The 22,444-nt window shown below is 36.8% G+C and overlaps 1 protein-coding gene across 4 annotated transcripts in view; it reads left to right on the top strand.

Annotated features, from left to right (window-relative positions):
- The window catches only part of FIG4 (FIG4 phosphoinositide 5-phosphatase), a 126,643-nt gene that overhangs the window by 17,786 nt on the left and 86,413 nt on the right, over positions 1-22,444 (top strand). For 2 of the 4 annotated variants that reach the window (XM_032338825.1, XM_032338827.1), the window contains exons 3-6: positions 1,281-1,404; positions 9,889-10,045; positions 14,540-14,590; positions 19,497-19,645. In XM_032338825.1, coding sequence (XP_032194716.1) covers positions 1,281-1,404; positions 9,889-10,045; positions 14,540-14,590; positions 19,497-19,645 — 481 coding nt within the window. Of the gene's footprint in view, positions 1-1,280; positions 1,405-2,036; positions 2,133-7,101; positions 7,196-9,888; positions 10,046-14,539; positions 14,591-19,496; positions 19,646-22,444 lie in introns of those variants that run through there. The other 2 variants (XM_032338829.1, XM_032338828.1) reach the window with 2 other exon arrangements.

The following is a 22,444-nucleotide window of genomic DNA, read 5'->3' as shown; positions in this document are numbered from 1 at the left end:
TGATATTACAAAGTATGCTGGAATTACACTTTGTCCTTCATTGTGATTTGTTTTACAAAGCAAGCTCTTTGGATGAGGTAGTGAATATATTTTCTTGAAGAAGTGGTATTTTCAGGATTTAATCTCACTCAGTATTGCATGTACTGAAGAGATTATGTATTACTGTGCTTTAATATGAAGCTACTTGCAGTCAGGGCAGACTTTTGTGCTGCAGACTTTTTATTATGCTGCTAAAAATCACCTCCGGGTGATCTTCTGGTGACTTCCTATGCATGAGAGAAATGTGATGCTGTTCTTATCCAGTTGTTGTATTAGCCAGAGCAGGAATACAGACTTAATTCAGGTAACACAAAAACATGAGACTGTTAGACAAAAGTGAAATATAGCATGATGGTATTGAACAATTTTAACTCTTCCAAATGAGAGAACCTGACTTACCTTCTTTCTGGGAATATCCTGAACCTGTGCTGATTACTGGTTTCTCAAATATGTGGGTAGCTACAGTTTGCAACGCATTTTCACTAAGTTCTTTGCAAAACTCTTTTCTATGTTATTATAATTTTGGATAAATTGTATATTGTGATTTCTAGCCCTCTTGGGGATTATTCTTCATTCTCCCCCTATTATGGGAGTTTTTATTAATATAATGTTTTGATTCTTGGTTTTACTTGGGGATGGGAACAGTTGATCAGGGATTTCTTTAAGAATCTGAGAATCTGTGGGCCTCATAAAAATACTTATTTGTGTGCACATTCAAAACTTGGCACACAGCTCTAAGAAGTTCACAGATTTCTTGAAATTTGCTTATGATCTTTAATGTATGGTTCAGAAAATAAGTTTTGTGGGTTTTTTTTTTTAAGAATTTTATTTATTTCTTAGTGAGTGAGCGAGAGAGAGTGTGAGCAAACGGGGAGGGACTTAAGGGGAGGAAGGAAGAATGTAAAGCAGATCCTGCACTAAGCACAGAACCCAACACAGGGTTCGATCCCATGACCCCTATAAGATCATGACCTGAGCCAAAACCAAGAATTGGATGCCTAATAGACTGCTCCACCCAGGTGCCCCAGAAGGTGAGGTTTTGACAAAATTTTTTGGTATAGTGACATAAGATCTGGTAACCACCCATAATTGCTATTATTAAAGAATTTATTGGCTTTTAACATTACAGCTTAGTTGTGCACTATTATGTACTTTTCTGTGAAATAGCTAGTGATTCTTATAGGCAATAAATTATCTAAAGAATAAGCACAATCTTACAAATTAAATTTGCTTGTTTTTAGCATGTATATACCCAACAAGAAGTGAGAGAACTTCTTGGCCGCTTGGATCTAGGAAATAGAACAAAGATGGGACAGAAAGGCTCCTCTGGGTTATTTCGAGCTGTTTCAGCATTTGGTGTTGTAGGTAAGAAATGTACTTCCTTCTTACTACCTCTTTTTTATTTTTCCTAAATAGACTGCTTAATGTGGTTTTATAATTATAACCCATCATCTGTGCCTTTGGTTGTTTATAAAATTTTATTATCCATCAGTCAGATGTCAAATAGCCTTTTTTTTTTTTTAAAGATTTTATTTATTTATTTGACAGACAGAGATCACAGGTAGGCAGAGAGGCAGGAAGAGAAAGGAGGAAGCAGGCTCCCTGCTGAGCAGAGAGCCCGATGTGCGACTCGATCCCAGGACCCTGGGATCATGACCTGAGCCAAAGGCAGAGGCTTTAACCCACTGAGCCACCCAGGCGCCCTCAAAGAGCCTTTATATAGCATCTGGTATGTGCTGCTCGGTTTCATATAGGATATGAATAAGTATAAAAGTGGTTTTGGCCTTTAAGAAGTCTGTTGTCTAGCTTGGTGAGGAATGAAAAAGTAAAAAATTAGCTCAGACTATGAACATCTGCGTCACAGTCCAGACTTGATGTTGATCATTTTAGATACAGTTCTGCTTTTGTTTGAACCTCTCCATTTGAATTTTACTTAAATTCGTTCCTGCCCCCAAATCTGATAAAGACGCCTTTACTTCATTTATTCACAACCAAAGTCAAACGTGGTTTTGGCTTTTAAGGATTCTGCTGTCTAGCTTTGGGACAACAGTGAGATGCCCTACAGTCTGGTGTGGACACCATCTTTCTTTGTGGTGAGTCAATACACCTGTCTTTTCTGTTCTGTGGATCTGTCCCTGGGAGTCTTAGGCTGACAACACTAGGATGAGGGACAAAAACGAATATGCTCAAGGTAACTCCAAGATGATGGTTAAAAGCCAAGCTCTGTAGTGAAAATTAAATGAGAGTGGAGATTATGTAAGAGGTAGATGACTTGGACCAGGAGTGTCTAGGAAAGATTTCCTGGGCAAAAAGAGACTCCAACTGGAACTGAAAGAGGAATGAAACTTGGATGGATGTGGGGAAGAGGTCAGAGAACCCCAGTAGGGATGATGGCAGAGGCATAGGCGTGAAGACGTCCGTGGGTCCTGGAATGTTGGCATGGAGTTGGGTGAGGCCAGATCGCATGGGGCCTTGGCAGTCAAGCAGAGGGCAGTTCTGTCTCTGCTTCTCTGTTGCCAGAGCCTGATTTTGAGTCTGAGTTTGTTTGTTTGTTTTTTTTAAACATTTAACAACAGTATCTTTGTATTTTTTTAAACCTGATAGACTGTATGCAATGTTGACTGATTGGTAGCTATATATGTTAACAAAATTAATATGGACTCAACTATGCTATATAGTTTCAAAGTCTTGCATTTTTCTGATTAGCACTTTCTATTCTGTGACTCTGTATTTGTTAAATCTTTGGTTACGTTCTGCTGTATTTGAAGTTTCTCTCAGTGTGCTCTCACAGCTCTTCATGTGTGATCCCTTCAGGTCTGTTTTGTGTCTAGGGAAGGTCAAGAATGGTAGGTGGGTTTAGTTTCCTCTTAGGACTGGCCCCTTTTCTACACTTCCTGCTTGACAAGTATGTTAAAGTTACATATTCAACAGATGTGTGCTTGTAGATGGAAGTCAAGTGAGTTCATGTGTTCAAATTCCATAAATTCCGTAAGTGTTAAGTTCTACTTTAAGTGTTGCATATATTTTAAATTAAAAAAAAAAAAAACTGGAAATACAATGTGTCTTAAATACAGTAGGTTTAATTTCAGTATTAGTTACTTATTACACTGAAGCTATTTCTTTAAATGCTGATTCTTGGGGGCACCTGGGTGGCTCAGTCAGTTAAGCTGCTGCCTTCGGCTCAGGTCACGATCCCAGAGTCCTGGGATTGAGTTTCGCGTGGGGCTCCTTGCTCAGCAGAGAGCCTGCTTCTCCTTCTGCCTGCGCTGCCTACTGTTCCCCCTGCTTGTGCTCTCTTTCTTTTTCTCTCTGACAAATAAATAAATAAAATCTTTAAAAAATGCTGATACTTTATGATAACTTCTTTAAGTGGAAATTTCCTAAGGTGTATGCAGTATTGAATGCCTCATTAGCCAGGGTTTTTTCCTTAGTGATTAAGAGTAATGAACTGAAGATCAGTTATTGAACTGTTTAAAAATAACTACCCTTGGGTATTCTGGAGTTGTACTGGGCAGTTTGCCTTTACATTTAAATGGCCTCTAGACCATGGTCCTGTTTTGTTTTTATGGTTCTTTAGTCATCCTTCATGGTTCTTGGCATAGTTCCTTCTAGCAGTAGTCTCTGCCTCATTTGAAATCTATGGATAACTAAACTTGTAAAACCAGAAGCTTGATTTGAATCAATGGATAATTAGGTTTGTAACCAGTCATTCATTGTATACGCAAGTATTAGTAAACTTTGGGTGAGAGCTGAAGGTGTCTTATTTCTCTGACGTTCTCTGACATTCTGAGCTGTTGTGGTAGCTATTTCTCTTATGGTTAGAGGCCTCTTAGGATTGAGACTGTCCTTGGATAATGAAGTCACTGAAAGACTGACCTACCAGTAAAGTGACACAATAACGTACTAAGTTAGGATTTATTATTTTTATGGAAATGTATTTTATGTATTCTTGTTCAGCCCTGTAAATAAAGCTTAGAATGAGTGAAGAGTAAATAGGGAGTTAATGAAAGTCTATGATTTGTCTAGTAAGTACTGTCTTAGAAATAATGAGGGATGCCTATCTTTGAAAAATGTATAGTCTTGTTGTCAGATTAATGTGTATGAGATATGACTAGAATGGTTGGTTGTCTTCTATCCTATGGCCAAATATTTTCTCAGTTAACTTTTTTCAGCTGCTTGATTTGTGAATCGTATTTTGTTGGAATATTTTTAGATTGCTGTCATGCTTCATTTAGTTCACCATTGGTGAGAATCAAGAGTAGTGAGTCTTTCTTACCTGTAGTAATAGACCATATTTTTTCCACCATTGTGTCACAGACCAACACATGATCCTTCTGTACATAACTCGTCTGCAGGTTGGCCACATGTAACACATTACATGTTACAATTACAAGTTCAGTAATACCCAGGCTAATCTATGCCTGTTCAAGGCAAGTTCATTGGTCATGCACCTCGGATGTTGTAACAATCTCAAATTGCTCTAAAGTTTCTATATTCTTAGTTTCAGTTTATGTACTTGTCTTTTCATGGGCTTAGTACCCATGAAAAGCTTATGGAGCATTGCTATCATTGCTGGGCCCTAGACATGGGAAATTGGTCTACCTTGTACATTTCTGACCTGCTCCATTGTTATGTGATGGCCAGCAGGAGATTTGGGAAACCACTGACTAGGATCGTGAGCAACCCTCCCAAAGTTGTTTTATCTGGTCTTGGGATACATGGATGGAGTCAGTGGATGGTTACCTGTAGTCTTTTCCTTTTTTCCTTTTTTTTTTTTTTTTTTTTTAGGGGCAGAAGGGGGTCTTGGGGCAGAGGGAGAGAGAGAGTCCTTATGTGGGGCTCAGTCTTACAACCCTAAGATCATGACCTGAGCTGAAATCAAGAGTTGGGTGCTCAACTGACTGAGCCACTCAGATGCCCATGGTTACTTGTAGTCCACTAGACTGAGCTCTGTAACCATGCCAGCCCCTTTTGGTACAAAGCTTCAGGTTTATGGCCTTTTTCTGCTTATGTCACCTGTCCGAGGATAGTCTTTTCAGTTGCTAGTATGTTGCAGGGGGGCAGTAGAGTAAGTATCATTGTAGCAAACTAAGTGATGGACTCCATTATTATTTAAAGCACAACCCTTAGAAATGGACTGCAGATCCAAGATAATAATGAAGACAACAAAAACAGTATGAGCCTCAAGCAAGTGAGGGAGCAGTAAGTGTGGTATTAGAGTGTCACTTTGGTTCTAGAGAGCTCTGTTGTGCAAAGGTCCTATGCACCTTGTGGAGGTTTTTCATGTTTCTCTGCCAAAGTGCTATTCTTCCTGAAGGCTTTTAAGATAATGACTAGCTGGCATGGTGATCTCTGAAACAGGAATATTGCGTTCTTCACTGTTGGTGGGATCCTCTTCAGCCACCAGCACTCCCACTACAACCTCTTACACTGTCGTTTTTTATATACTTTGCTTGGTGTCCATTTCAGATGAAACAGCCTTCTCTACTTGGAGAGAGAGATCATTTTTGCATGATGACTGTCATCTTGGCTTCTTGGAAGTACTCAGTGAAATTGGTCTGGGGTCAGAAGTACACAGAATGAAGATGAAAAAACTTGTTCTCATTTGAGTGTGTTAAAGTGATGAATGGGCTGACTCCTGAAGTTGTCTGTGCCGTACTCAAGTCTTTTAATTGTTTTAATTGTTGGCTAGGTTGGATAGGAACCTTTTAAAAAAGGGAGCAACAATTCCCGTTGGTCATAAAAAGGAAGAAGAAAATAATTTCACTTATAATAAACTGAAGGCATTTGTGCTGGTAGAAGAGTCTCTTTTGTGCAATATATTTTCTTTCCTGTATTCAAATTATGAAGAGAAAAGTAGAATGGTATAAGTAGTCTTGAGCTAAAAACAAAATTAAAATTCAGTTGGAAAGTAGGTTGGGAAATTACTGCAGAGATTTTTTTGTATAAGAAATAAGTATATTGTATCAACATGGACGGGACTGGAAGAGATTATGCTGAGTGAAATAAGTCAAGCAGAGAGAGTCAATTATCATATGGTTTCACTTATTTGTGGGGCATAAGAAATATCATGGAGGACATGGCGAGATGAAGAGGAGAAGGGAGTTGAGGGAAATTGGAGGGGGAGATGAACCATGAGAGACTATGGACTCTGAAAAACAATGAGGGTTGTGAAGGGGTGGGGGGTGGGAAGTTGGGCCAGCCTGGTGGTGGGTATTGTGGAGGGCACGTATTGTATGGAGCACTGGGTGTGGTGCATAAACAATGAATTCTGGTACACTGAAAAGTAATTAGAAAACAAACAAACAAACTAGGTAGTGGGTACATGCAGGATCACTTCTTAATCCATGTACCTTTATGGTGTGAAAATATATGTAATAAAAATTAATATAAAAAAATCATTAAAAAAAAGAAATAAGTATAACAAAAATAAAAGGAAAACTCCTTCATTTTGGAAATATTTATTATTCCATGATGAGACGTGGAAGATTTTATGCTGCTTCCAAGGGCTTTACTTTTAGAAGTTTTATACTTCTAAAAGGGTAGCTTCTTTCTAACTTGCTTTTAATGAGATTGTCATCAGCTTTTTTACTCCCTATTCCTACGTCCTCTATCTTTAATCAGGGAATATTTTTGCTAGTCTCTAAGGCAAAGAAAGGAGTAAATGAACACTTTGTTGAAAGCAGTTTGTGCTTTGTGAATCTCTATAATGCAAGTATTTTTCACTATTTTAACAGCATCTTTCCTCAGTCTGGCTCATAAAATCTTTGAGGCAACTTTTTTTTTATATGTTTTAGCTCATTTATGTTAATATAGTCAATTACTAATTTCCTTTTTCTTTTTTATCAGCTGAGAATTACAAGACACAGACAGTGGGTATTTGTCACTTGTAGAGCGAAAGTTCATAGCATCAAGATCCTGGCTCAGACTTCATAGAATGTAACATTCTAAGAGAGACCGAGAGAGAGTACATGTACACATGCGAGAGTTAGTTTTGAAAGATAGTCATGCTAGATATAAGATTCTTGATTGACAGGTTTTTTTTTTTTTCTTTCAGTGCTTTGAATATGTTATCCCACAGCCTTGTGGCCTCCGTTGTTTCTGGTAGGAAGTCAGCTATATGATTGTATCTGACTCATCCTATGAGTGAGCGCAGGTGAGGTCCCAGTGTTCTTGACCAGTTATGCTGGAGTAGAACCACCACTTTATGAGTAGGAGCTGGGAAGAAGAAGGAAGCCCCGGATCTCAGTGTGACTTGCTTGGGAATAGAGTTCCAGTATCACAGAGCTGAACTGGATGAGATATTCTAGTGGCCTGCACCTTCTGAGCAGAAACTATGGCCTTATAATGAGAAGTGGGGAGAGAAGGGAAAGCACTATCTTCTTGGCTACTCCTGCCAGGAGTAGATACTCTGTCACACTGGACTGGGAGTGGGGTGTCAAAGAGAAGCAGGTTATGATTCAGATACCACACAACTTGCTGTTGTTACCAAGGCTCAGTAGATTTTCTTGAATAAATATTTCTCCATTTGCTATATGCTATTAGGACAGTTTCCAGAAACTTTGAAAGTTTTGTTTTATTTTTATAAATTTCACCAGTTATATTAGTTTCACTGGAGAGAAGGTCTACTGGGCTTCCTCATGGTGACATTTTTTTTTTTTAAAGATTTTATTTATTTATTTGACAGTCGGAGATCACAAGTAGTAGGCAGAGAGGCAGGCAGAGAGAGAGAGAGAGAGAGCGGGGGCGGGGAAGTAGGCTCCACACAGAGCAGGGAGCCCAATGAACAGCTCAATCCCAGGACCCTAGGATCATGACCTGAGCCAAAGGCAGAGGCTTTAACCCATTGAGCCACCCAGACGCCCCTCATGTTGACATTTTGGAAATGACCCTACTCCTCAAAGGGAGTTAGTTTTTACTCCCAAAGCCAAAGTTCTGGGAGCCAGAAATCTGTTAACAAGACTGTAGAGTAATTGGCATGTCGCGGAGAACTTCGTGCTTCTGAACATAACACATATGGTCTTCCTTTATCCACCAAGGTACAACATATGTACTCCAATGATTTGACATAAAATATAACTTTATAACACTCCAACATTCATAAAAGGCCTAACTATCACAAATGATACTTGTGGAAGATTGCATGAAGGATATGCAATTTACTGGATATATTGGTTGCTAAAACCCTCCACTTTTCTGGGGTCTGGCACCACTTCTCCTTGCCCCATCTAAGTCACCTAGTTATTATATTAATGGCTTTCAGTGCATTATGATTCTATAGCTTGACAGCCATTGATTAGTCTAGGGCTAGGTCCACAACCCAAGTTAGGCCAGTCCAAGTCCTTCCCTAGGAATTCTGGAATTGGATTGATTAAAAAAAAAAAAATTGTTTTTCCCCAGTGAAGCTTTTGGATGTAAAGTCTAGAGCTATTAGCAGCTGTGTTTCTCAACACATCACCCAGAGAAGTGGAGGAGGCTAGTCTGTGGGGGAGGCTAGTCTATGGAGGGAGACAAGAATGGAGCACATGTGCAGAGATGCATCTTGACTGGGTGTTTTTCTGAGGCCCAATCCTGTTGTTGCCCTTTGCTGTCATGGATCCTCTCAGTATCCTTAATGTAAATTTCTTTTTTAAAAAGCTGGCTCAAGTTGGGTTTTGCCACTAGTAATCAGGAGTCTGTGTAGTTTGTTCTTCCTTTTAAGCAATATGTCCCAAAGTATGTTTCTCGGAACATTTATCCATTGGGTAATGATTTTTTTTTTAAAGATTTTATTTATTTATTTGTTAGAGAGAGAGCACCCGAGCACAGGCAGACAGAGTGGTAGGCAGAGGCAGAGGGAGAAGCAGGCTCCCTGACAAGCAAGGAGCCCGATGCGGGACTCCATCCTAGAATGCTGGGATCATGACTTGAGCCGAAGGCAGCTGCTTAACCAACTGAGCCACCCAGGTGTCCCTAATTATTTCTTTTTCTAAAAAGAGGATGAGGGGCTCCTGGGTGGCTCAGTGGGTTAATGCCTTTGCCTTCGGGTCAGTTCACGATCCCGGGGTCCTGGGATTGAGCCCCGCTTCGGGCTCTCTGCTCAGCAGGGAGCCTGCTTCCCTTCCTCTCTCTCTGCCTGCCTCTCTGCCTACTTGTGATCTGTGTCTGTCAAATAAATAAATAAAATCTTAAAAAAAAAAAAAAAAAGAGGATGAGGTTCTGTGATCAAACGAATCTAGGGAGGTGCTTAATTTTTATCCCTTGTCGAGGTTCACAGTGCATGTTAGCATAGGTCTGTAAGTTTCTGAGAACTTACTTGGTTTTCTGTTTGTTTGTTTGTTTTTTTATTAACATATAATGCATTATTTGTTTCAGGGGTACATGTCTGTGATTCATCAGTCTTACACAATTCACATTCTGTTTGTTTTTATATACTTCTTGCTAGTATATATGTTGACTTATTTTACATATACATTACAGTCTTAGCCATTTTTAAGTATACAGTACAGTAGTGTTAACTATATGTGCCTTGTCCAGCAGATCTCTAGGACTATTTATCTTGTGAAATTAAACTCTATACCTATTAAATAACAACGCCCCTTAATCTTGTGTATATTTTTGCTTATAGCACCTCAATCCTATTTATAAAAGAATGAATGAAACGAAATTGTTTAGAACAGTATTTTTAAGTGAGATAAATGTCAGTACAGATATTTCTAGAGATTAATTATAATATGACTGAAAATTTGTACAGCTATAAATCATAGAAGTAAAGTAGGAAATGTGTCAAAAATCTTTTACCTTCTAAATATATATCTAAAAGAATTACTAACTGTAGGAAACATTATCTTTGTCTCTCTTTTTCTGTAGGTTTTGTTAGGTTTTTAGAAGGCTATTATATTGTGTTAATAACTAAAAGGAGGAAGATGGCAGATATTGGCGGTCATGCGATATATAAGATTGAAGATACAAATATGATCTATATACCTAATGATTCTGTACGAATTACTCATCCTGATGAAGCTCGGTATGTAGTTAGTGGTGGTAACTACTGTTTACTACTTTTTTTTTTTTAATGTGGTAGACCCATTAGAAGACAAAATATACTCAAAAGATTATAGATATCATGTTAAAAATGCAAAATACTAGCTCAGAATCCTATAATTTTGTTCAAGGTCTATTATAAACCTTTATTATTATGGGTAATTTATTATTACCTTTATTATTATGGGAAAATCAACAAAAGCTGCTAAAGCCATTACGTGAGATGTTATTCTTGAGGAACAGAATATTCACTCAGTCTCAACATATACTCCATGAATCACTTTGTTTATAAAGAGGAAAAAAAATGGCAAATGTAATTACCTAAATGTTCAAACTTACCGTCACCAATAATGAGACAAAACTGACATTATTTACCTTTCAGTATGAAGCAGTGGGAAAGACACAAATTACCTGTGTAGTTTTCTTGCTAAAAATACATATATTTTTGTTTTATTCTGCTGTGCTTACCACAGTGAGTGTGGCTACCATCTGTCACCATACGATATTATTATAATATTATTAACTGTATTCCCTGAGCTGTACTGTTCATGCCTGTGACTTATTTTATCACTGGGAGTTTGTACCTCTTAATCCCCTTCACCCATTTCACCCACCCTCCCCTCTGACTATACTTTACTAAAAACATTTAACTTAAATCTAAGGATGAGGAAATAATCAGACAAATCCATCCTTGTGGGGCATTCTGTAAGACAACTGGCCTGGACTCTTTAAAAATGTCAATGTCATCGAAGACAGAAAAAGCCAGAGGTCTGTTCTGGATTTTAGAACAGGCATGACAACAAAACGCAATGCATGAATATCTGTTGGATCCTGGATTAAAATGTGTGCGTGCTTATACTGGCGTATACACCTACACACATAGCTGTAAAGGACTTTATTGGGACACTTTGTATATGGATAATATACCAGGTGATACTGAATCAATATTAAGTTTTAAGTGTAAACATGATATTCTTACTTAGGAAATTTTGTTTTTTTCACATTTAAAAAAAATATTTTATTTATTTATTTGACAGAGAAAGATCACAAGTAGGCAGAGAGGCAGGCAGAGAGAGAGGGGGAAGCAGGCTCCCTGCTGAGCAGCAGGCTCCCTGCTGATAGGGGGCTCAATCCCAGGACCCTGGGATCATGACCTGAGCCAAAGGCAGAGGCTTAACCCACTGAGCCACCGAGGCGCCCTCCCCCAAGGTTTTTTCATATTTTTGAGTGAAGAGTCATCATGTCTGCTACTTACTAAAAATGATTTAGAATAAAATGTAACTTGTGCATTTATTTTTTTTAAAAAAGTATTTTATTTATTTATTTGAGAGAGAGACAGTGAGAGAGAGCATGAGCTAGGAGAAGGTCAGAGAGAGAAGCAGACTCCCCATGGAGCTGGGAGCCCGATGCGGGACTCGATCTCGGGACTCCGGGATCATGACCTGAGCTGAAGGCAGTCGTCCAACCAACTGAGCCACCCAGGCGTCCCAACTTGTGCATTTAAAGAGAGAGAATGTATATGTGTGTGTTTAGGAGAGAGATTTAACAGTAAAATCAGATGAAAGACAGAATGATATTTATTGTACTGTTTTTTTTTCCTTCCAATTTTTCTATAAATTTGAGTTTTGGAGGAAAATTATTGGTGCCTTGGGAATGTGGGAAAAGTGTATTAATATGTTGATAGAGAAAAGAATAGAATTGATTCATTTTAATATATAAATATATTTATTAATAAACATAAAGGTTAAAAAGGAAAAAAGTTAGGCATGCTTATTAGTTTTTTTTCTTTTTAAAAAAAATTTCTTTTTTAAAGAGAGAGAGTGGGGGAGGGGCAAAGGGAGAGGAAGAGAAAATCTCAAGTAGGCTCAATCCCCAGTGATCCTCAGTGACCTGAACCTAACATGGGACTCAGGCTCATGACACTGAGGTCATGACCTGAGTCAAAAATCAAGAGTTGGATGTTAACTGACTAAGCCACCCAGGTACCCCCATTTAGTTTTTAAATTTACATTTTAATTACACTCTATACTTTTATAGTGTTGTTCCAGATATACAAACCAAAATTTAAAGGTAGTGTGGCTCTCTTGTTTAAGACCCTCTGAGACAGTATATTTTGGATTCTGGTGATACTGTCTTTGATGATATTTGGAAATGGGGTTGTTAAAAAATAATCTGTGTCAGATGAAAATAAGAATTTAATGGATAAGGTGGTCCTTTTGTCTTGCACTAACTGAAAAAAATTATATCCCACATAGCTTACAGGCAGACATAGTATATTCACTAAAATCAGATTAGGTACTCCCTAAAGAAAATAAAAACTGATTTGAAAAGGTATGTGTACCCCAGTGTTTATTGAAGCATTATCTATAATAGCCAAGATGTGGAAGCAGCCCAAGTATCCATCAGTAAAAGTGAATGGGTGAAGAAAATGTGGTAGCCACACACACACACACACACACACACACACACACACCCATGAGATATTACTCAGCCATAAAGAGAAAGACCTCTTGCAATTCATGACAGCGTGTTATGCTAATTGAAATAAATCAGAGAAAGACAAACACTATACAATTTCATTCATATGTGGAATCTGAAAAACGATACAAATAAAAAACAAACCAAAAAACAGAAACAGACTCATGAATATAGAGAACAAACTGGCAGTTGCCAGAGGGGAGGTGGTGGGGAATGGATGAAATAGGTGAAGGGAATTTAGAAGTTCAAAATTCCACTTACAAAATAAATAAGTCATGAAGATGAAAAGTACAGCATAGGGAAAATAGTCAATAATATTATAATAATGTTACATTACAACAGATGGTAAGTATACTTATTATGGTGAACATTGAATAATGTACGGAATTGTCAAATTACCATGTTGTATACCTGAAACTAATACAACATTTTTTGTCAACAATACTTCAGTAATAAATTTTTTTGAAACAGTGAATCATACTAGCACATATGAATCCAAGGGATAGGAAAAAGTTGAAGAGGTTTGTATTATTTATAAACCTCATCTTTATGATTCTATAACCAGGAATAGTAAAACAAATTATGTTGTTCTATATAGTGACTTGACTTTCTTAAGGGAGTGAAATTATTTTAGTATTAGTACTATGTAGCAATAGACATTATCGAGAATAAGATACAATTATATTAATAGCTTGTTATAGGTAGACTGAATTACTATTACTAGATAGTTAAAACTTTTAACATATAAAACTACATAATTCAATAATTCACTTAAGTTAAAAGATCTGGTGGTGCCTGCCTTGTTCAGTTGGAGGAGTGTGTGATTCTTGATCTCCAGGTCATGAGTTTGAGCCCCACATTGGGTGTAGAGATCACTAAAAAAATAAATAAACTTAAAGAAAGTTTTGGTAAAATATTAGGAAATAAAATATAGTACTAGTGAACATTTCATGCATAATGACAAGTAGAAGTTATCCCTGCAACACTGGGTTGCAGTGTTTTCAACACTAGAAAATTTTCAACAAATTTTCAACACTAGAAAATTTTGGTAGAGCAGTTCACTATACTAAAATATTGTTGGGAAAAATTATGATCATCTTAATAGTTGTGGAAAATATATTTGACAAATTCAACACCCATTTGTGATCAAGTCTTTAAAAAGTTGAGAAAATATGAAAAAAAATCTATTAATCCCGTGAGGTAGATATTCACATACTTTATTCTGTACTTTTTTTTTTATGTTACAAAACTTGACAACTTCAAATTATGGTTTTTGCAAACATTTTTGCTTGTTTCTGCTACCTTCTGCTCTCCAACCTCACAGCTTTTACAAAGCACATAATTGTAAAAACGAGAATGGTGTTTGTCTTGCCCAAGTCTAAGTTCCCCACACATGTAAGTGTGTGACTTTTTTTTTTTTTTTAAGATTTTATTTATTTATCAGAGAGAGAGGGGGGGAGAGAGCGAGCACAGGCAGACAGAATGGCAGGAAGAGGCAGAGGGAGAAGCAGGCTCCCTGCTGAGCAAGGAGCCCGATGTGGGACTCGATCCCAGGACGCTGGGATCATGACCTGAGCCGAAGGCAGCTGCTTAACCAACTGAGCCACCCAGGCGTCCCAATGTGTGTGTGTGACTTTTCCTCTCTGGCATAACCAATGATAAGGAAATGGTCAAACTATAAAGTTAAGGGACTCTGAAGGGACAATCAACAGACTTAGAGATTGCTTCAGAAGCATTTCCTTCTGCAGTTTTGGATTGAATTCCTCAGGTTTTTTTTTTTAATATTTTATTTTTAAGTAATCTCTATACCAAACATGGGGCGTGAACTCACAACCCCGAGATCATGAGTTGCATTCTCTACCAGCTGAGCCAGCCAGGTACTCCTGAATTCCTCAGTGTTAATGAGAGCATTTACAAATATAAATGTATATGTGAAGCTATGAAAAAATAATAGTATTGTGTGAATGTAATATGCTTTTTTTTGTTGTTTTTTGCTTAGGTATCTACGAATTTTTCAAAATGTGGACCTATCTAGCAATTTTTACTTTAGGTAAGTTTGAACTTAGGTTTTCTCCTGTCAGTCACTTAAATATTTATATTATTTTCCAGGGTGGAAAAACAGAATCAGAGGACACACTGATGCTTCCTCTATTTTTTTTTTCCATTGGCCAAGTAATTTCATCTAAAAGCATAAAGGTATTTCATCCTCTGAAAAATTTAATGTTTGAATATTGAATGGACCAATTGCAAGGGAATTATTGTCACTATAAAAATCATCTTTGTTTTAGGTGGAGTTTTTAATGAAATATTCTTATTTTGCAATTTTTAGTTAGAAAATGAAATTTGCATTTAGTTTCTAATACGGAGTTGTAACAATGTCACAGATTGTTTTAGTTAACAATCTAGCAAAATTAGATAAAAATAAATTTATAAAAGGAAGAATTGTTGCAATACCAACATAATGCTAATGGTCTTTTATTTTTTTTTATTATTATTATTTTTTTTAATGCTAATGGTCTTTTAAATTAATAGTTTTCCTGAAGAAGAATGTGGCATAGGTATTTATGAAAACATATCCTAAGAAAATAAATTAAGAGATAAAATATTAATTCTTTCTTATAAAGAGACATTTACAGCTTCACTATTTATGATAGTCCCAAAACCACAAACCAGTCAATGCAGAGACAACTCAAATAGCAGTAACTGAATGATGGGCAAGTAAATTCTAACAGCACATTATGATAGAGCATTATACCACCACCAATGTGACCAATATGTAGGCCTAGGAGATGTAGTTATTGCGCTAAGTGGAAAATTCTGTCAGCTGTAATATCCAAACTAAAAACTGAGAACACAAAATAGCATGCTCCAAAAAGGACTTGAGTCCCAAGGACCAAACAAGCCTAAGAGTGTTGTGGCTATTGGTGTTATGCACTGATGGGATACTTTGCATTATTTACCTTTATTTTTATATTGTCCATATTGTTAACCACTTATTTATCTGTGAAATATAAACAAGTTTGCTATATAGAATGCGCTATGTGTTCATTGTTGCAAAACTGAAGGAAGTTCATTATTTTAACAGTAGTCTAGTAGAGAGTTACTAAACGAAGAATTTTCACATCCACAGATGTTTATTGAATGTCTCTTTCCATTGTGTTTATTGCAGTCATCTGCTTTTCTGTCTTTATCACTTAATTTTATGTTTATACCATCTTCAAGTTGTCACTGAAACTTGGTGGTATTGTTAGAAATGGTTTTCTCCACGAATTCAACTTTGGATCCCCACACTGAGCTCTGGGATCAAGTCATCCCATGAATAAAAGTATGTCAGTTACGGTTTTTATGTCAATAAGTAAGCCTTAAAAAGGATATACTTCATTCTTAAGAATCAACTGGAATAAAGTAATTACTCTAACTAGGAAGAATTGATTTTTGAAAGTTAAAAATCAACATCCTTCCCCCCCTTCCCCTGCCACCTGTTCAGATATTACTGACATATAACATCTATAAGTTTTAAGGTGTATAGTGTGGCAATTAGATACACATATGTATTGTGACATGATTACCACAATAAAGTTAGTCAGCACCTCCATCCTCTCATATAATTATGTGTGTGTGTGAGAAAAACATTTAAGATGTACTGTCAACAGATTTCAAGTTACAATTCATTAATGTTAATTACAGTTATCATGCTGTGCATTAGATCCCCAGATCTTATTTAACTTAAACTGGGAGCTTGTACCATGCAACCAGCATCTCCCCATTTTTCCCAGCCTACCCTTTTCCCATGCCCCAGCCCCTGGCAACTACCATTCTACTTTATATTTCTATGAATTTGGCTTTTTTAGGTTCTGCATAGAAGTGAGAACATATGGAAATGATCAGGCTTATTTCACTTAGCATACTACCCTCAAATTCCATCCATGTTGTTCCAAATAGTAGGATTTCCTCCTTTTTTTTATGGTTGAGTAATATCCTATACCCATTCATCCATTGCTGGACTCTTAGAATGTTTCCATGTCTTGGCTATTATTGTGAATTATGCTTAGAGTCAACGTGGGCCTACAGATATCTCTTCAAGATGGTGATTTCATTTCTTTGGCCATATACTCAGAAGTAGGATTGCCAGATCATATGGTAGTTGTATTTTTAAATTTTTAGGAACCTCCATACTCTTTTCTATAGTGGCTGCACCAATTTTCATTCCCACCAACAGTGCATCAGGGTTCCTTTTCTCCATAGCTTACCCAAGACTTGTTTCTTGTCTTTTTGATAATAGCCATTGTAGGAAGTATGAATTGCTGTCTCATTGTGGCTTTAATTTGCATTTCCATAATGTGATGTTGAACATTTTTTCACATATCTGTTAGCCATTTTCTTTGGAAAAATGTTTATTCGGGTCCTTTGCCCATTTTTAATTGGATTTTTTTGGGGGGGGGTTGTTTGTTTTGTTTTGCTCTTGAGTTTTATGAGTTCCTTATGTATTTTGGATATTAACCCCCTATCAGGTAGGTGGTTTGTAAATATTTTCTCCCATTACATAGGTTTCTTTTTTATTTTGTTGATTTTTTTTTTTCTGTGCAGTTTTTTAGTTTGCTGTTGTCCCACTTGTTTATTTTTGCTTTTGTTGCTTGTGTTTTTGGTGTCATATCCACAAAATCCTCACTAAAACCAATGTCAAAGAGCTTTTCTCCTTTGTCTTCTTCTAATAGTTTCATAGTTTTTAAGTCTTAATTTTATATTTAAGTCTTAATCCATCTTGAGTTAACTTTTGTGAATGGTGTAAGACAAGGGTCCAATTCATTCTTTGCATATGGGTATCCAGTTTCCGTAGCACTATTTATCGAAGAGATTATCCTTTCCCCATGTGTCTTCTTGGATCCCTTGTCAAATAGTTGACTCTGTATGCATTGGTTTATTTCTAGGCTTTCAGTTCTGTCCCACTGATCTATGTGTCTGTTTTTATGCCATGCTACTTTGAATGCTGTAGCTTTGTTAAAAGGTTTGAATCTGAAAGTGCGATGCCTCCATCTTTGTTCTTTCTTAAGATTGCTTTGGCTATTAGTGGTCTTTTGTGGATCCATACAAAGTTTAGGATTGTTTTTTTCTATTTCTGTGAAAAATGTCATTTGAATTTTTATAGGGATCTATATGGATGGCTTTGGATAGTATGGACATTTAAACAATATTAATTCTCTATGTACATGAAGTATCTTTCCATTTATTTGTTTCTTCAGTTTATTTCATCAGTATCTTATTTTCAGTGTAAGATCTCTTTCTCCTCCTTGGTTAAATTTATTCCTACATATTTTTATTTTTTTTGATGCTATTATAAATGTGATTAAAAAATCAACATCTTTATACAACTTTTATCCCTGAGATTAGATGCTAGGAAAATTAATGGCTCCAACTAGAAAATATGGTAAAATTGAATTTCACAGATGAAACAAATCAATTTCAACCAAATTAGATGAGCAAATTAAAGAAGAACTAATAATTGAAATAATATGTGAGTCTCCAGGCAAATCTAAAGAATTCTAGATACCTTCTGAAATTCTGTGCTAAACTGTATTGCTAGAGATATTTTTTAAATTGTTAATAATGTGAAATCAAGATTGTAAAATGGGTTTCTATTGGCTGCAAGGCCAAAATTACATTTCAAAGACTGTTACAACTTTTTGGATGGCTGTTACTCTCCTAAAACATGTTTTATCATAATGGCTTATATTACTTGCTTATTCCTGTTTTATTATGAAGTCGGTTATGGTACTACCACTAATAACTAATAGAATTATTTTTGTTCATACATAAACTACAGTAGATATTGTAGATATTGTAACATCTATGGAACTCCATTCAGGTATATATGAGAGTGTGACCCCTTTGCACAAGACTGTGAAGTTAGAGTGATTTCACTGGAAGTAAAAACTGCACATTACAAGTCAGTGAATGTTGATCATTTGCATTGTATTATATATTTCTAATTGTGCAAATGCCTAAGTCATGCAGTAATCTTTTTAACTGAAGTATAGTAGACATAAAATATTATTACTAGTGTCAGATATACAACATAGTGGATTGACAATTCTCTGTAGTTCTCAGTGCTCACAATGGTAGGTATAGTCATCTGTCATCATACAACGTTATTATGATATTATTGACTATATTCCCTCTGCTGTACTTTTCATCCCGGTGACTTACTTGTTTTATAACCAAAAGTTTGTACCTCTTAATCTCTTTCACCTCTTTTTCCCATCCGACCACCCCTCCTCTCTGGCAACCATCAGTTCTCTGTGAGTCTGTTTCCAGTTTTTTTGTTTGTTTGATTTGGTTTTTAGATTCCACATATAAGTGAAACGATACAGTATTTGTCTTTGTCTGTTTTATACCACTTAGTATAATGCCTTCTAGGTCCGTCTATGTTCTTTCAAATGGCAAGAGCTCATCCCCCCCCAATTAATTAATTAATTTAATTATTTTTGGTGTTCAAGATTCATTATTTATACACCACACCCAATGCTAAGAGTCATTTTTAATGGCTGAGTAATATTCCATTGTATAGATATACCAATCTTCTTTATCCATTCATCTATCAGTGGACACTTAGGTTGTTTCCATATCTGTATCTTGGCTACTGTAGGTAATGCTGCAGTAAACATAGGGGTACATATATCCTTTCAAATTAGTGTTTTTGTTTTCATTGGGTAAATACCCAGAACTGGAATTACTGGATCGTATAGTATTTCTATTTTTAATTTTTTGAGGATGCAGTGATTTTTAAGTTTCTAATTATATTCATGATTTACTATATTTTACAGTGTTTATTTGAATAGCTTTGCTTCTAAGTAATTGAACAGGTGTTAATGTGGTTCAGTTTTTAATTCCATATAGGAGCCAGGACTGAAATATATTTTGCTTTTCTAATTCATGTTAAGTTTCAGTTATTTTCTCAGTTACAGTTATGACTTGTCCCACTCACTTCAGTATAATCTCACTGTCTTGCGAATGCCCCTGGAGATGTTAAAGTCAGAAACAACCCAGCCTCGCCAGGAGAGTTTCGACATCTTTGAAGATGAAGGATTAATTACACAGGGTGGAAGTGGTAGGTGATTTTCAGTATATCTAATATAGGTTAATACGGCATCTGTGAAATGGCACCTCATTAAATTAACTTACATTTCCTTCATATTTCTCTGGCCCTTATTCCTCCGGGTCCTTATATGAGGTTTTGGATATATAAACTTGACCAGTTCATTTTTATAGAGATCATTAATCACAATGTGATTTCATTTATGGGCCAGCCGGAAAATTGTATGCTAACCTTCCCTAGCAAACATGCCTGTATTTTTAATGGAATACATTTACGTCTAGACTTATGGTGAAGTTTGAATGGAGAATTGTTTTTTTCCAATATTGGAAAATACACACCACCACCTTACTTTCCTTCATAGAGAGGTTTGGAAAAAATTCACCATGGAGTAGGAAACTGAGGTGTAGAGATTAAGATCTCATGGCCAATGTGCCAAGGAGCCAAGGCAGCGGGTCAGAGGTTGTTCTTATTTTGATTGGTCCCAGCTTGACCCAGGTGTCCCTTATAGGCCTTGTTTCTTCAGGACCACTGAAGGGTCAGTGCAGGACCACGTGTGGGCATCATCCTGGAGATCCTAAATGAACCAGTCACATGGTACCTTTATCCCTAGATTTTTGGATTGGTCTAGAACTTTAAAGCCAGGGGCATTACTAAAGTGAATGTGGTGAAGGAATCATTTCAGACTTAGAGCAGTTTAGCTGAATTTCATATACTTTGGAAACATAGTAAGTCAATAATGTCTTGGGCACCTTGCCCTGTGCAACCTGAATAATAGTGATGCAAATGTAGATGCAGAGTAGGTCTGTAATCTAAAGTTCTAGCAGTGTCTTTAGAATCTAAAGTTCTAAAGTGTCCTTGCAGGACGCTCAGAAAGAGCCTCTTAGCATTTTGTGCTCGCTTAGCATTTTGCCAAAGGTAACCATTCGCTCTAAGACTTAGAGTGTTACTTAAACTGGATGCCATTTGTAGCATTGCCCTTAATCTACTAGATTGAGTATAGCTTGTGCTAAGGCCAAACTCAGTGCAACGTCCTTACCTCAGAACATCAAGATCACTTAAATTTGCCCTGGTTTAGACTCCCAAATTGTAACATATACTACTAGAGACAGGTGGAGGTCAAAATAATGTGTGCCTGAATATTTACTTGCATCATGTCTTCTAAATATCCCACTTAGGAATAGAAAAGCTAAAAGTATTTCTAAATTTGCACTGTATGTCATCCCAAATCTGAACTTGAATATTTGTTTTGGAATCTAAATTAAGCCTCTAAAAGCCACTTAATTTTTTACTATCTTTGGAGCAATTCTACATGACAGATATGAATAACAGTGTGTATTAGGTTTTTATAGCTGCTATAACAAATTACCACAAACTAAGGGACTTAAACCTATACAAATTTACTGTTAGAGAAGTCAGAAGTCAAAATAGGTCTCAGTGGACTAAAATTAGGCTGTTGGCAGGGCTGTGTTCCTTTTTTGAGACTATGCAGACATTTTCTTGCCATTCTATTTTCTAGAGACTGCCCACATTCCCTGGCTTGGGGCCCCTTTTATCTTCAAAGTCAGCAGTGGCCAGCCGAGGCTTTTCCTGCATTACATCACTCTGACTCTTAGATTCCTGTTTTCCTCTTTCGCTTATAAATAATGACCCTGTGATTACAATGGGCCCACCTGGATAATTCAAAATACTCTCCCGATCTCAAGGTCATCTGAGTTAACAGCATTAATTCCATCTGCAAATTTATTCTTCCTTCCTGCCATGTAACATAAGGTAGTCACATCCTCTGGTGATTAGGACATAACATCTTCTGGGGGACACTGTCCTTCTACCACATAGGGGGAAACTGATAGGAAACAGAGAGTGAGGGCAGAAGATACAGGGGTAGGTAGAAAAGGAAAATAATACATCTGTTAAAAAGTCTGTACCATGTCAGGCAGTGTATTAGTCACTTTGCATGTATTATTTAATCTGAACATATCTTTGAAGTGAATAGTAGTATCATTTTACAATTCAGAAAATTGAGGTTCAGAGATGTTAAGCAACTAGCCAGAGCTCATGAAGACTGGTAAGTGGCAAAGACAAGGACTCTAGTTCTTGTGTGTACTATTCGTGCTCTGTGTAAAGCATTGAAAGGGCAGAGGAGGTTCAATTTTTATGACTCAAACCAAGTGTATTTGTCACAGTATATAAACACTCTTAACATACTATGTTTTGAGAAGAAGAACAGCCTGCTATCCAGAACTGTTAGTATTTTTTTTTTAAGGTTTACTTATTTATGAGAGAGAGAGAATGAATGGGCATAAGCAGGGGGAGGCGCGGAGCAAGAGGAAGAGAATTCCTTAAGCAGACTCCCCACTGAGCTCAGAGCCTGGCCCAGGGCTTGCTCTCAGGACTCTGTGATCATGCCTGAGCTGAAATCAAGAGTTAGACACACAACTGGCTGAGCCACCGCAGCATCCCACTGTTACAGTCTTTTAAGCCATAAGCAAAAACATACTTAGTTCTCATTTTGCCCTTTATATGTTTTGTAAAACTCATTGATGTTTAATAAGTATATCTGGATATGCTAAAATCACATTTGATGAAATTAATTTCTTCGTATAGAAAAGGCCTGATAGGGTAATAACTCCCACTTACAGAAGTATCAGTAAGGCACCAGGCATGTTCGAAGCAATTTTTGTGCATTACCTTCAATTATGGTCTTCACAACAACCATGTGATACAGGTACAGATGTATGAAATGGACACTGCGGTAGCAAATAGCACTCTTGGTCCCACCTGCAACCCTGCTGATGAGAGGCAGGGCCAGGG

The sequence above is a fragment of the Mustela erminea genome, chromosome 4 (assembly GCF_009829155.1).
Source record: "Mustela erminea isolate mMusErm1 chromosome 4, mMusErm1.Pri, whole genome shotgun sequence".
Classification (NCBI taxonomy): domain Eukaryota; kingdom Metazoa; phylum Chordata; class Mammalia; order Carnivora; family Mustelidae; genus Mustela; species Mustela erminea.
Note: the sequence above shows the minus strand (reverse complement) of the source record. Positions and strands in the feature narration are given on the sequence as shown.